The sequence below is a fragment of the Leptodactylus fuscus genome, chromosome 10, assembly GCF_031893055.1.
Source record: "Leptodactylus fuscus isolate aLepFus1 chromosome 10, aLepFus1.hap2, whole genome shotgun sequence".
Lineage (NCBI taxonomy): Eukaryota > Metazoa > Chordata > Amphibia > Anura > Leptodactylidae > Leptodactylus > Leptodactylus fuscus.
The window spans coordinates 35360474-35373957 of record NC_134274.1 but is presented as its reverse complement, the minus strand read 5'-3'; the positions used below and the strand labels follow the sequence as shown (position 1 = coordinate 35373957).

At 42.2% G+C, this 13484-nt stretch overlaps 1 protein-coding gene across 1 annotated transcript; it reads right to left on the bottom strand.

The window, feature by feature from the left end:
• Positions 1 to 4191: 4191 nt before the first annotated feature.
• LOC142219180 (uncharacterized) lies at positions 4192 to 7531 on the bottom strand. The gene is made up of 4 exons (XM_075288131.1): positions 7454 to 7531; positions 5830 to 6000; positions 5490 to 5604; positions 4192 to 4814 (listed from the first exon to the last, which is right to left on the bottom strand). Exons 1-4 carry the CDS (start codon positions 7529 to 7531, stop codon positions 4192 to 4194), a joined length of 987 nt encoding a protein of 328 aa, XP_075144232.1.
• Between the last annotated feature and the right edge of the window lie 5953 nt (positions 7532 to 13484).

Sequence of the window (13484 nt, the reverse complement as noted above, 5' to 3'; positions counted from 1 at the left end):
GCGCCGCCTCCTTCTTCGTCTGCAGCGTCATCTTCAATGCGCACAGGCCACGGGAAAATGGCCGCTAACAATACTGTGCAAGCGGCCATTTTCCCGTGGCCTGTAACGCTTGCGCAGTCTGCTCTGCTCAAGGCCCGACGCCTAGAAGTTACGAGCCTGTGTCGGAAGAAGACATTGAAGATGACACTGCGGACGAAGAAAGAGGCGGCGCTGGAGACAATTCTCTGGCAGCGGTGGGGATGCCCTCATCGCTGTTTGACATAAAAACCGTTATGTCTAAGGAACGGCGCAGCAGAGATCACGTCTAAAGGTAAGAGACGAATAGCCTTTCTAAAGGCTATTCCGACTTCTTATCCACAAAAAAAAAAAAAAAAAAAGTTTTAATGGTAGAATCCCTTTAATAAATCACATAGCTGTTACTGGAGCAGTGTGCACATGGTGCTAGTCCCTGCACTGCACTGAGGCTCCATGACTATTATGACTAACATTGCTTGGGATGGAGGACACTGTGTTATGGTGGTGCAGTGAGCACTATTGTGGCTTGTCTCTTATAAGGACACTTAAAGGAGCTGTCCAGTTCTTATCTCAGGATAGTAGGGAAACTCTGCACTGTTTTCACTGTTTGAGGGACACTTGAGCAGCCTTCAGGGCATAACATAAAGGGATCTCTAAGGCTTTACAACTAATGGTTTATCCTTAAGGTCAAGCTCAGGTTATGAGGCGTCTGGACCCCCCAAGGACCAGTATTTTTGCTCAAATTTTTTTTATTGAGCTCTTTATTCTAGTACAGCAAAAAAAAAAAAAACCTAGTTCCTGCAGCCTGAGCCTGTAATAATAGCAACGGAAACGGTATTTAAGATCTTAAGAATGGGTCCAAGTTCAGGAAGATGTAGTAGCGCATAGACTATCAGTGGTCCCTTGGCTCCCACTAGGGTCAGTTAAAAAGAACTAGACTTTCCCATTAAATTATAAGCAGTATAAGTCTATGGAGATGCGAGGGGGCGGCAGAGGGACAGAAATAACAGATCCTTCTGCACATACAGATACTTCTATACAGAGCTGGACTAACAGGTGAATTATCATCCAATTCTGGTGAAAGAAATAACTCATTAGATGCTGTACATGGTCTCACATCTCCCTCTGTCCTTTGCTCTTATCCTCTTCACCTCTCCATAGACTTCATTGTAAACCAAGACAAGATCAGAGAACACAGGGAGTGCTATCTACTGATCACTATAAGGCTCCGTTCCCACGGAGTAACGCGTCGCTCATTCTGACACGTAAACACGTGTCAGAGTGAGCGCTGTAAAACAGAATCCCATTGTCTTCAATGGGTGCCGTCTTACGCGTGTTACACATTGAAATCAATGGGAGGCTTTTTTACTCATTGATTTCAAAGTGTAGCGCGCGTGAAACAGCACCCATTGAAGTCAATGGGATTCTGTTTTACAGCGCTCACTCTGACACGTGTTTACGTGTCAGAATGAGCGGCGCGTTACTCTGTGGGAACGGAACCTAAGGTGTTGGGGTTGGTTTAATCTGGGATTTTCTTGCTTGCGAGACTTTCTTTACAAAAAAAGCTATTCACCTCTGATACCCTGCAATTGCGTCCACCCACAGAATATAACATAAATGTGGCGGCATAGTGAACACCATAAAAATAAAACCAATCAGAAAATGTCACCTCCAGCTTCACAGGACAGTTTTTCCCTTATTTTTTATTAAGGTATAATAATATTTTTACATTATTATATTTTCTTGCAAAACATTTTTCAGTTTGTTTTTTGCACTTGTCCTCTTTAGTTGTCGATTTTGCACTTTATTATTACAACAACCCTTGTTATGAATATTATGTCTATGTCACTATGATGTCACTGACAGCTTCATGTACATGTGGATTGTTCTCACGTATTTCCTTTACACACTGTATACGGCTTTTTTTAGTGCCTGATGAATGACGTTCTCCCTGTGCCGGTGCAGGCCACATCACCATCGCCGTACAATCCGCCAGTCTTATGAAGACCCCTCACCATCTTTACTTGTGATTTCTTCTCTACTCGCCATTACTTACAGCTCAGACACTTTGCTTTATCATGATAAAGTGTTTCATATTTCATATATCAGACATCAAACAGGAAACTTATGGGAAGGATATTGGGCGTCTGATTGTAGATCAAGAACATAAAAAACTTACTTCTCTTTTTAAGTCTTTCAGACAGTCGGCAGATGACATTGTGTAGCTGTTTTCTTCAAATTGCTAAGGGTGTAAAGAATTCTACTTCTTGGACAGTGAATTAAGAATGTTACAGGCGCCCATTTACCTTCCACAAGCCGACAACTGTTCTTCCATCCCCTAATACACATAAATGCAATCATGCAATCAGTGGTGTAACTAAAGTCTAGTGGGCCCGATGCAATCTTTTGTCCAGGGTCCCCTACCTCATCCCTACAGCAAATTCTTGATTGTGATGGTTCCAGATGATAAGGAGTTTAATCCACCTTAGGCTGGTCTTACACGGCTGTAATGTAAGTCCACAAATGGTCCGCAATTGAGGGTTTTAAATTGCGGACCATTTGCGGATACTTTATATTCAATGTGGCCTCTTACACCACTGGATATTTTATCTAAGGTGTGGCCGGGCTGCAACTGTGGTCCGCAATTTATAGGACATGTCCGTAATGGCCGTGAATTGCGGCACTGCACGGACTCACCCATACAACTCTATGGGCGAGTGCAGCAGGACATGGAAATCTGCGGAGTCTATGTTGCCGATCAGCAACTTGCGGACTGAACATTCAATAGAGTTGTGTAAGACCAACCTTAGTGTGGTCAGGGTAATCTGTGGGTCTCCTTGGTTTATGGGCCAGATGGAAGCTGCAATCTCAATATTGAAGCCAGTGCTTATGGACCCCCTAAGGCTGCTGGGCCCCATTGCGACTGCAGGCACAGACACAGAGATGGAGGTCAGTTTTGGAAGGATGAGATGAGTATTAGACTGCTCAACATCAGAAAACTGTTACTCAACACCAGTGAATAAGTGTCCATTTCCTCTAACCCCTAGTACTATTTCCTGTATATGTACATCATGGGGAAGGAGTGAATTCTGGAGCTGAGAGAGTCCATGCCATCCACAGTACATTTCAGTGATAGCAGATCCCGACCATTTACCTTTCTGATCCTTGGTCAACTGCAACCATGGCATCTATGTTTTTAGAAAGACAGAATAGGATGCAGTTGCCAGCTCATCTTTGACCACCCCACAACACAACTATGGGGTGCTGAGAGGTTTCCAGGTCAACTGAGGCCTTAAAAAGGTCTTAGGTCTGCCATTTTTGTACCTTTATTAGGCTGTGCCTGGCATAATCCACTGGATTACAGATATATTGCAGTTTATTATATAGTGATGGGGCAATCAAATGATCAAGTCTACCTAGACTGAAGCCCCAACCTAGCGGGCCGCAGCCAAAAAGTGCTGCAGGAACAACTGCAGCAGAAACGCATTGTGGTTTTCTCTGTGGACTATCTACTTCGATACCTCCAGTGTTTCCATAGATATAATTGACATGCTGTGGTTTCCAAAAACATGATGGTATTGGAAATCACAGCATGTCTGCTGCCGGTATATTTTTACAATTTATGGGTGGAATTTGCTAGAACCCCATCTACTTTGCAGGGAGTAAAAAACACCATGGTTTTTGCTGCAGTGTTTATGCCACAAGGGGCTTCAGCCTTAAAATGAAATATAACGTTAAATAAAATGTTCAAAAACATTTTTTTAAAAATATGAAAAATCTTTTATAATGCTTTAATAATACGCACATATTATTTATCCCACACGGTAAAAAAAAAACAAAAAACCCAACATTAGAATTTCCGTATCCTGGTCATCTCATCATACAAAAAAAAAATCTAAAATTGATGAAAAAGTCTTATGAACCCAAAAATGAGGATAAGAGATTGCGAAATCAAAATTTTTTTTTTACTTTTTGAAACTAAAGCCTTCCTGTCAGGTTGTAGATCACAGAATGTCATAAATCACGAATGAAACAAAGATTATGACAGTGGTTTTACTGCACAAGTATTAGCACGTAGATTTATAAAAAGAGTAAGAATTTGGGGTCACCATAAATATACTGTAGAACTCAAACATAACCCCCAAAAATGGAAAAAAAATTCATCTAAACAAAATGCTAAAAATTCCCCCGAATATGAGTCCTCTGGTGTCTAGTTAGAGTTTGTTTATCTGTAAAGCTTTTCCCACAACCAGGACATGGAAAGGGTTTCTCACCTGAGTGGAATCTCCGATGTCTTATGAGAGCAGACACTTGGGTAAAACATTTGCCGCACTCAGAACATGGGAATGGCTTCTCCCCCGTGTGGATTCTCTGATATTTTATCAGGTCAGCTTTACGGGTGAAACTCTTCCCGCAGTCGGAGCACAGGAACGGTTTCTCCCCTGTGTGGATTTTCAGGTGCTGGATAAGGTTGGATTTCTTCTTGAAGCCTTTGCCACAGTGACAGCACGGATAGGACTTCTCCTCCATATGAGCCCTCTGGTGCAGCAATAGCGCCTCTTGCTGGATAAAGCATTTACCGCAGTCCGCACAGGTGTAAATGTTGTCGCTGTGAACGGTGCTGTATGGAGGAAACGTGGATTTATCAGGGGCCATGTCCACAGTATAATTTATATCCACATCCTGAAGTCCCAAATGTCTATTTGGGAAACTACAGTTTTCTCCTGGCGAATTATCCAAGTCATTGTTATCGTCTCCTTCCCAATCTGAAGAGGAATTCCTGACGTTGTGAGCATTGGCTGTGGATGAAACATATAACAGACATCACAAAGGATCCCAAACTCCACTAGTAACCCCCATGGTACAGCCCAGGCCTATCTAAAGAGGACCTGACATGTAGCCACCATGAAATTACACTTCTGGGGCATCGACTCTTATAACTGGATGTTGTGCTGTTCCTCTATTATTCCTCCTAGAAATATATGGATACATGTGACTTGGGGATCAAGCGCAGTATATGCAATGCCACTGAGTGTGATCACCAACCATTTGAACATAAATGCCTGTGTGTAGCTGTTCACCATCAATAGGGAGACCCACATGCATAGAGCGCTCTGTTGTCCCTCCTGGCAGAAATACTGGAAATGGAACCTGCACAGATCAGACATTTGTTGCATACAGTTTGTACATTATTGGGATTATTATGAGACCCTCTTAATAATTCTGGTATCTCATGGGAGTGTGCCAGCACTGAGATCTACACCCCGCTTTGTTCTGAGCGGGTAGCCCAGCAGACCTCATCATAGTCTATGGGGTCCATGGGTTTCTGTAGGTAACTGATTTTTAAGCAGATTGGGTTTTGGTTTTTTAGGTCCCCAAGTGGACAAAAAAACAAAACAAAAAACCGAACGCAGGTGAGAACTTGAGTAACCCAGAAATGGAATCTACATAAAGATATCCAGTTTATGACTCACCTGCAGACATATCTATAGGGATTTCCTGCTCCTTACACTGCACATCATTGCCGCTGTGTAAACTTTCTTCATGTCCCTCTGGAAATTCAGCCTTAATCTGAAAGGAATCTTCACCCTGGTGAGTGTTAAATATTATGATATTACAATATTCATAACATGCAAAGGGTTAATACTCTGCTGACCTCACTCTTCTATATTTTGGTATATGGGTGCGGTTAGAGTACACCATTTTAGAAATCTCCTTACATAGCAACAAGATGAAAGGCAACACCCCCTCTCATGAACATAAATGAGTGACAGATACACATGTCGGGGCCATAAATGTCCCAGCCTTCCTCACCTCTCTGGTCAGCAGCTCTATGATCTTCTCCGTCAGTTCTAGGATCTTCTCACGTTCCCTCTCAATGGTCAGTGACTGAGCTGGAGGCATCTTAATGGTGCTCTGGGATCTGGACCTTCCTTCTGATCTGTTCTGAGGATTGCCGGATGACTTTTTCACCAAGGTGTAATCCTGTAGATTTAGAAGGGACAACATTAATAGTCCAGTATTGCAAGGGACATTGCCTAAACGATCAAGGAACAACCATGCATGTGGGATTATAAACGCTAATAATATACATGTGGATAAAATTGTTGGTGCTCTTCTGTGAAAGAAAGATAAACCCACAATGGAACTGAAATAACTTGACATTGACTGAAGTATTAATAAATGTTGAAAAGATTAAAAATACTTGGACGATGGGGACATGTAAAACGAGGGAGGGTCCTGTGATGAGTAACGGGTGTCTTCACACTTGTAGTCAGTCAGTTTATAGGGTAAGATGTAGTCACTGTATTGTAAGGTATCATGGTATATACCACACTCAACAATGGACCAAAGAAAGCCAAGGAGAATTGTCTAAGGAGCTGAACAGCACATGAATCCTGGGCTAATGAGAACTAATATAAATTTAAAGTTGCTCAGGGGACCAAAACATTGCAGCTTGTTCAAAATTGGCGGGAACTAAATAGGAGGTTGAGTGACGTAGACCTGCCTATGTCCTAGCTGAAGACCGTGTACACTGGAGCACGTCTACAAGGCCACAGCCAAGTGCTCCATCATGTGATGCAGAAGTGGAAACAGGGACACCCCTGTCTGGTCCCATACCGCACCAAGAAGGGCTCACAGAGGATCCCATTAGCTCACACCCTGGTTGAAGTGTCACCATATAAGGGCAGGATTTTTCACAGAATCTGGGCTACCCCCACCTGGACAAGTGCAGCCCACAGGAAGCCCCAATGTACACTGGGATTCTGTTCCTTTCGGAATGGAATAAATTGGTTTGGCATATCCTTGCATCATAGCAATAGACTTGATAAAGCCGTGCATGATGGTTAAGAGGGCTCTCCCTAGAAGGCAGCAAACAGAGACAATGTTTTCTTATTTACATCTTGGAAAACAGATTTGCAAAGTGAATAAAATAGACGTGTATAGAGGGAGTGACTTTCAGTCCAGTGTGTATAAGGCTGTAGGATCCTGTAACAATGCGGCCGCGTACAGAACATAAGCCGATACACAGCATGGAAAAACTAAGAGGAATCTATGCATTACTATTTACCCCATAGCCCTTACTAATGGGGAGGTCACATACTGATTTAATTCTTAAACTGGCCTTACATAATGACAGGGAGCCTGTTGGCTGTTCGGACCCCTCTGCACTGCTGGCAGGGTTATATAATGGATACTGATAGCTGTATAAACATATCTGCAGCTACAGTGATGGCCATACAGGGTGCAGGGCAGAGAAATCCATGCCCAAGTGCCCCGGAGGTGGCCCCTTTTGAATGACAGCTATCTGATGTGTATGGCCATTTTTGGAGAAGTCACGTAACCAGTTTCCCATAGTCCACCTCGTCAGTGATTCTATAGGTGTTATCAATACAGATAAGAGTCATGTGACATAAATCCCCCCCCCAATCCTCACCTCTCCAGTCAGCAGGTAGATAATCTCCAGGGTGATATTCAGAATACTCTCAGCCATGACACTCTTGTCTTGGTCCATCTTGCAGTATGTAAGAATAAAGTCTTCACCTTACAGGATAATGTAAGTGCAAGATCCCCCTGCAAATATGGATGTTTGCAATGGATGGATGAAAATATGCAAATTCTATAGAATAGCAGAAGGTTACAGAATGCCAACAAGAATATTACATGATGAGATTTAATGGCACTTCTGTTTTGTTTTTTAACCCTTTAGGGTACATTTTATTATATTATAGTAATCGGGAGTGGTGTTGCAGGTCATGTGCTAGGTGGTCCGAAATACAACACATTTTACCATGTGACTGGTACCAGGACCACTTTAACCATTGGACCAGTGATACATCCGCACTAGTTCCTATGGTGGAGGAGGGTCCCCTCAGCTCCTCCGGATTGAGTGGGACAGTCCTGTATTTTGGGTGCTGTCCTCCTGTTCTGGGTGACAGGCAGTGATTTCATCTCTATTCTACAGAGGTGGAATACAATAGTGGAGCGCGGAGCTATCAATTGTATCAGAAATACTTCATGTTTCACATTCCCTATTTAAAACCTTTACATGATATTCTCCATTTTCCTTCTGCTCCCTGTGATGGGATTAGCTCCGGGATCGTCGTCTCCTCAGATAGACAAGCACATTTTGCCACAGTAATAAAAGTCCAGTCCGGCCAAACGTGGTGCAATAGGCCGCAACCAGCTTTATTACAACTTGTCAGGCAAAACAAAACAGAAGCCATATACAGTAAAATCCTAGCCGACCGGCTACTACCTTCTCCACAGGTCACCTAACTATGAGAGCTGGAGCTACTGCACAGCCCCTAAACACAACCCACAGCAACGTACTCACACATGGATTCCCAGGAGCAGTGAGAGCCGTATACCTGCGCGCTGTCTGCCCTTATATACACACATCTCAGGATACAAGGATTTAAACCACACATATCCCAAATCCTGGAGTGGCTGAGTGGAGTAGAGACCCCCAATACTCCTATTCCAGCAGCCAGACCGGTTACCAGGGTTTTGGTAAAACCCTCCAGCAAAGAACCCAGCTTTCCTCAGCTGCATCTAGAACGTATATGACAGGAACCTGGGAGAAATGTATACTCCTTCTACCATTCTGCCCCTGGTTCTGTCACATCCCTTATACCTCCATATATCAAGACATTCAACACCGGCTATCTATATGCAGACCCCTCATTCCTAATAAAGTTCTCCCAAAGCGTTTCCCCAGAAGGGTTATACAATTCCCAGGTTCCAATCCACAGATAATGCAGTAAGACCCCGGAGCCCTGATGGTGGGCACTGGTACTTTGTATATGCAGGTTTTACTGCATTATCTGTCATCTATATACTGGGAGTAATTTTTGACCTTCTGTGACAAATATCTTGACAATTAAAGGTAAAACTATTTTACAAATATAAATAACAGATATCAAATTCCCACTGACAATATTATACAAACAAGTAGAGAAAGCTCAACATCAAAGAAAGATTCATCACAAATCAATCTGAAGGATAAGATCAATAAACAAAAATATATGGTCAAGTATAACAATAAGTCTATAATGGAAAGTCATTAATATGTTCTAGTCACCGAGGTCTGAGCGGAGTTCCTTCTGGACTGAGCTGAATTCTCATTTAGGGGCTCTGCCTCTCTTCCTTAAAGACATCTTTCCAGAGATGATTCCTCTAGTGACCCAAACCTGGGCATTTTATTTTTTGTAACTCAAATTTTTATTGAAAATTTTTTACAATAAGAAAAGAAAAAACAAGTACAAGGTACAGGGCGAACACCCGCCCTGCGAACAGGAAAAGCACACAGTGCAACACAAAATACAATCAAAAAAAAAAAAAAAAATATTAAAGACAAAGAAAACAACATAGAAGAAAGAAAAAGGGAAAAGAAAAAAAAAAAAAAGGGAGGGGGGAGGGGGTTAGTGGGACAGATGGATGGGGGAGAGGACTAAATGTGGGGGGAGAAAGGGTAGGTAGGGGTGAGTGTGAGCAGCCAGGAAACCAGTGAGAGCACTCGCCAGGTCATCCATACCACAGCCAGTTGGGAGGGGCTCGGGAGCAACCACTGGTCAAATACATGAGACGAACAACAAGAGTATCAATCAGAGGAGGGGTCAGAGCCCAGAAGCGTCCGGTACTCTGCAGACTGTTGAAACCTGAACCAGTAGAACCAGGTTTTGATGTATGCCTCAGTCGTGCCATGCAGGAAAGACGTGAGATTTTCCATGCGCATTATCTTGTTGACCTTCGAAATCCAGAGGGAGAGAGGAGGAGGATCCACTCGTTTCCAAAAAAGGGGGATACAAGCCCGGGCAGCGAGGATCAGGAATCTAAGTAGGGAACGCTTAAAGACCTTTACAGAAGACTCACAGTGATTAAGAAGGAACAGGGCAGGGCACCTGGGCATTTTATACTCTCATGGTTCTTCTCCCTCTCCAGTCTGAAGGGATTGTCTCACCTTATGATTGAAGAACCCTTCCCTATACAAACACCTAAAGTAAGTGGATAACCTGATCACTTATGCAGACGTCTGGTCTTGTGATCCAATCTCCTGGCTCTTCATTAGCATTACTAAGGCCTTTGTCTTGACTCCAGCCAGAAGGATTGTAGAAACTCAAGATGGCCAAACCTCTCAAGATTCATTTCAGGTTTGGTGAGGAGAGGAGGACAAGACACGGGTACCGGCAGTGAACCAATAAGTGGGTCACCAATGAGGCGGCCAGCGGCCTGTGTGACTGCTGGGGGAGAGGTTGTAACTGCGTCATGTGCACTGTAAGATTTCTTGTTATCATTTAGACTTTGGTTCCCATTTCTATTTTATGTGATTGTTGTATGTGTTACTGTCATGTGTATTGTCCTACTGTATTGGATAACAGCACAATAGGGGAGATCAATAAATTAGCTCAGTCCTTGTTTTCTTCTCTATGGTGTCTATAGTGTCCTGCTGATGACCCCCATGGAGATAAGCCAATTACGGTACCTTCCTGGGATGTAAATTCTGACACCTTAAGGCTCACATAGTGAGATGACATTACACAGGTTTACCACGGGGCGTACATTACAGAAAATGGAATTGTCATTTCTTACCTCAAAAAAGTTTTCAATATATAAAACAGTTTGTACCTCAAAACAATTCCACTAAAAAGACAGCATAAGAAAGCCCTGTATGTTAGTCTGTGTTAACAGAAAAAAATAGGTTTTTGGAAAACGGTGATGAAAAAACACAAAAAAAAATAAAAAAAAAAATCCAAAAAAAAAAAATCACATTATTATATTAATTCCATTTGAGGGTTCAATAGGATGAATAGGCGACACTCCATACTGGATAAAGCCACCATTGTTTTTGAGCTATTACCCCAGCTCTCTCTTTAGGAGACTCCCTGTATACACATTGCAGGACTAATATTCTCACCGGCGTCTCCGTATCATTGACATGCTGTGATTTCCGAAACCATGACAATTTTGGAAATCGCAACGTATTCGCTGTGTTTATTTTACTGCTATATGGGGAAGGGATTCGCTAAAATCTCATCAACTTCACAGTGACTGTAAACATGTTTGCCCACGGCATTTAGCTCATGTGGGGCCCGATCTTATACCAGTTTGTGGTTTTCAATAAAGATGGACTGTAAATAATTTTGGCTGTTTATTTTATCGATAGGTTTTTGCTTTTTATACAAACCAGAGGGGCAGTGTGTGTATGCTCTATGTTTCTGGTAATTGTAGGTACGACTTATAGGGGAGACTATAGAAATCACTGCCACAGGACGTGGAGATAGCGGACTCACAGATATGGCGGACTCATTGTACAACTTCATGGATGGCCTGGACACTTTTCTGAAATGGAGAGATATTACCGTTTTCAGATTTTGGCAAGGACAATTTGATCCAGAGTTTTAAACTGATCGTTGAATTTGGAGTAAGGAAGGATTTTTTTCCCCCCTGACGTGGGACAACTGGCATCAACCTTATGGTTTTGGGTTTTCGTCTGCCTTTCTCCAGGGTTATAGGTTGGCCTTGATAGACAGGTGTCCATCCAAACTCATCTATTGGGTACCTTGTGGGGTTACTTAAATCTTGATGCACCCCTAGGAGGTGGTAGACAAGGTGGTGGTGGTGGGGGGGGGTTCTGTTTTGTTTAGGGGAGGTTATTATACCTACAGTGAGACTTTACTCAGCTTTATTGAAACCTTTGGTAGGTGGATGTTACAATTTTGGATAACAACGCCCTGACTTTATCTGCTGAGCAGGATTGTTAATCCATGTGTTGGTTATACTTTTGACCCGTAAAGTTCTCATGTGTGTGTACTACGTCATTGTTGCAGGGTAGTGAATGGAGACTAAGTGAGAATAAGTTGCGACAATCCCTGTTTTATGGACAGTTTCACTACATAACAATGTAACTCCCATTTTTTTTTGTTATTGTGTCACGTGTGAGCTTAGTGAACATTTTTGTAATATACTTTATTATCCTATCTAACTTCCTTTCTATTAGAAAACAGGCTGTAACATTCTCCTTAGCAACCCTCTAACCGAGCCGTTCTTACACTGAGAAAGTCCATACACATTTGTACTGTAAATATGCAGAGCTGAAGAATTTACCAAAGGGGTCGAGGGTCACTTTGCATGACTATCTCTAGTTTTATACCACCTAAAAAAAAAGGGTTCTGGTATCAGAAGAAAGCTAAAAGATCTGAAGTACTGTATATAGAATTAGAGATATCTCTTGTTAAAAACACAGTCTGGAGTTTGATTTTATATGCAACATGAACTGTGTGAAGCTTCCTTATGACACCAGAACCATTTTTTGGTATAAAGACCGAAGTTACAGCCATTTGGTAACTGCTTCAGCTCTATGTGTTACATCCAGTACAAGTGGACTGAACCTCCCTACAGTGCGAAGTTAGATCATTGCTAATGGGAACTTTACAGCCTGTTTTCTATGAAACAGAAGTTAGATAGGTTAATAAAGTATATTACAAAAATGTTCCACCAACTTCCCCACAACACAATGGCAAAAATAAAATAAAATTGGAGTTATACTTTAACTTTGATTATATTTATGGCTGCTGCTTGCATCAGACTTGAGGTGAGCCTATCAACAGAACAGTCCCTATTGAGCAATAAGCAGAGTCACATAGCTGGGGTTGATGTCAATAAATCACTTTTTCCACTTCCTGTTTGTGGCCTCCATTGCTGAGATATTGGCTTTCACCCGATAAGCCAATGAGTGGTTTGGTACAATGAGGGTGTCGCCATTGATTTCATGACACCAAAGAGCTATCCAGAGCCCAGTCCCTGCATCCATCCCTGCTATGTATACATGTACACTGTCTGTCACAGCAGCGAGGTAGTCAGCAAGGAGGTAAGTCACAACAGGGAGGTAGTCATACCATATTGTTTCAGGGTTGCCTGTATTTCATATAGGTGTCAGAACAGAAACAAGGTCAATAAGGCAAATCTCCTTATAACTGCCATGTGGGGTCAGAATTGTGACCAATTTTGGGTGGAGTTGGAAAAAAGTTGCTAAACCAACTTCTAAATAAAAAGAGTATTGTATTATACAATTATTAATATTGAGAAAAAAAATTCCATAAAAGGATTCAAACAAAGTTTGAAGGATCTGCAGCTCAGAGGAGGTTAAAACTTAAAAAAAACTTTATTTCATACTTTTAAAAGGACTCACCCCAAATGGGTGAATACATTCAGAGGTTTAACAACAAGACATAGTGAGAAAAAGATAGAAAAATGTGAAAATAAAACCAAAAACCGCTACGCTTTTTTCTAAAAGAATTATTAATATTGTATAGTTTGTTCCACTTACTTTCAATGGTTACTTTCAATGACTGGCTTTGTAATAACTTCGAGGACCTTTCTGGCTTCTGACCACAGTCATCCGTATGTGAAGGAGTCGGAGTCAGGCTGCGGTGGGGTCGGACTCGGAGGTTTGGCCTACAGACCCT

What these genes read in the sequence shown, in the direction of transcription:
- LOC142219180 (XM_075288131.1), bottom strand. Translation starts at nt 7,531, where the DNA reads ATGGACCAAGACAAGAGTGTCATGGCTGAGAGTATTCTGAATATCACC. An exon ending in TCTACCTGCTGACTGGAGAG is followed by an intron (nt 6,001 to 7,453) that starts GTGAGGATTGGG and finishes CTAAATCTACAG; the next exon opens with GATTACACCTTGGTGAAAAA. An exon ending in TAGAGCTGCTGACCAGAGAG is followed by an intron (nt 5,605 to 5,829) that starts GTGAGGAAGGCT and finishes AACACTCACCAG; the next exon opens with GGTGAAGATTCCTTTCAGAT.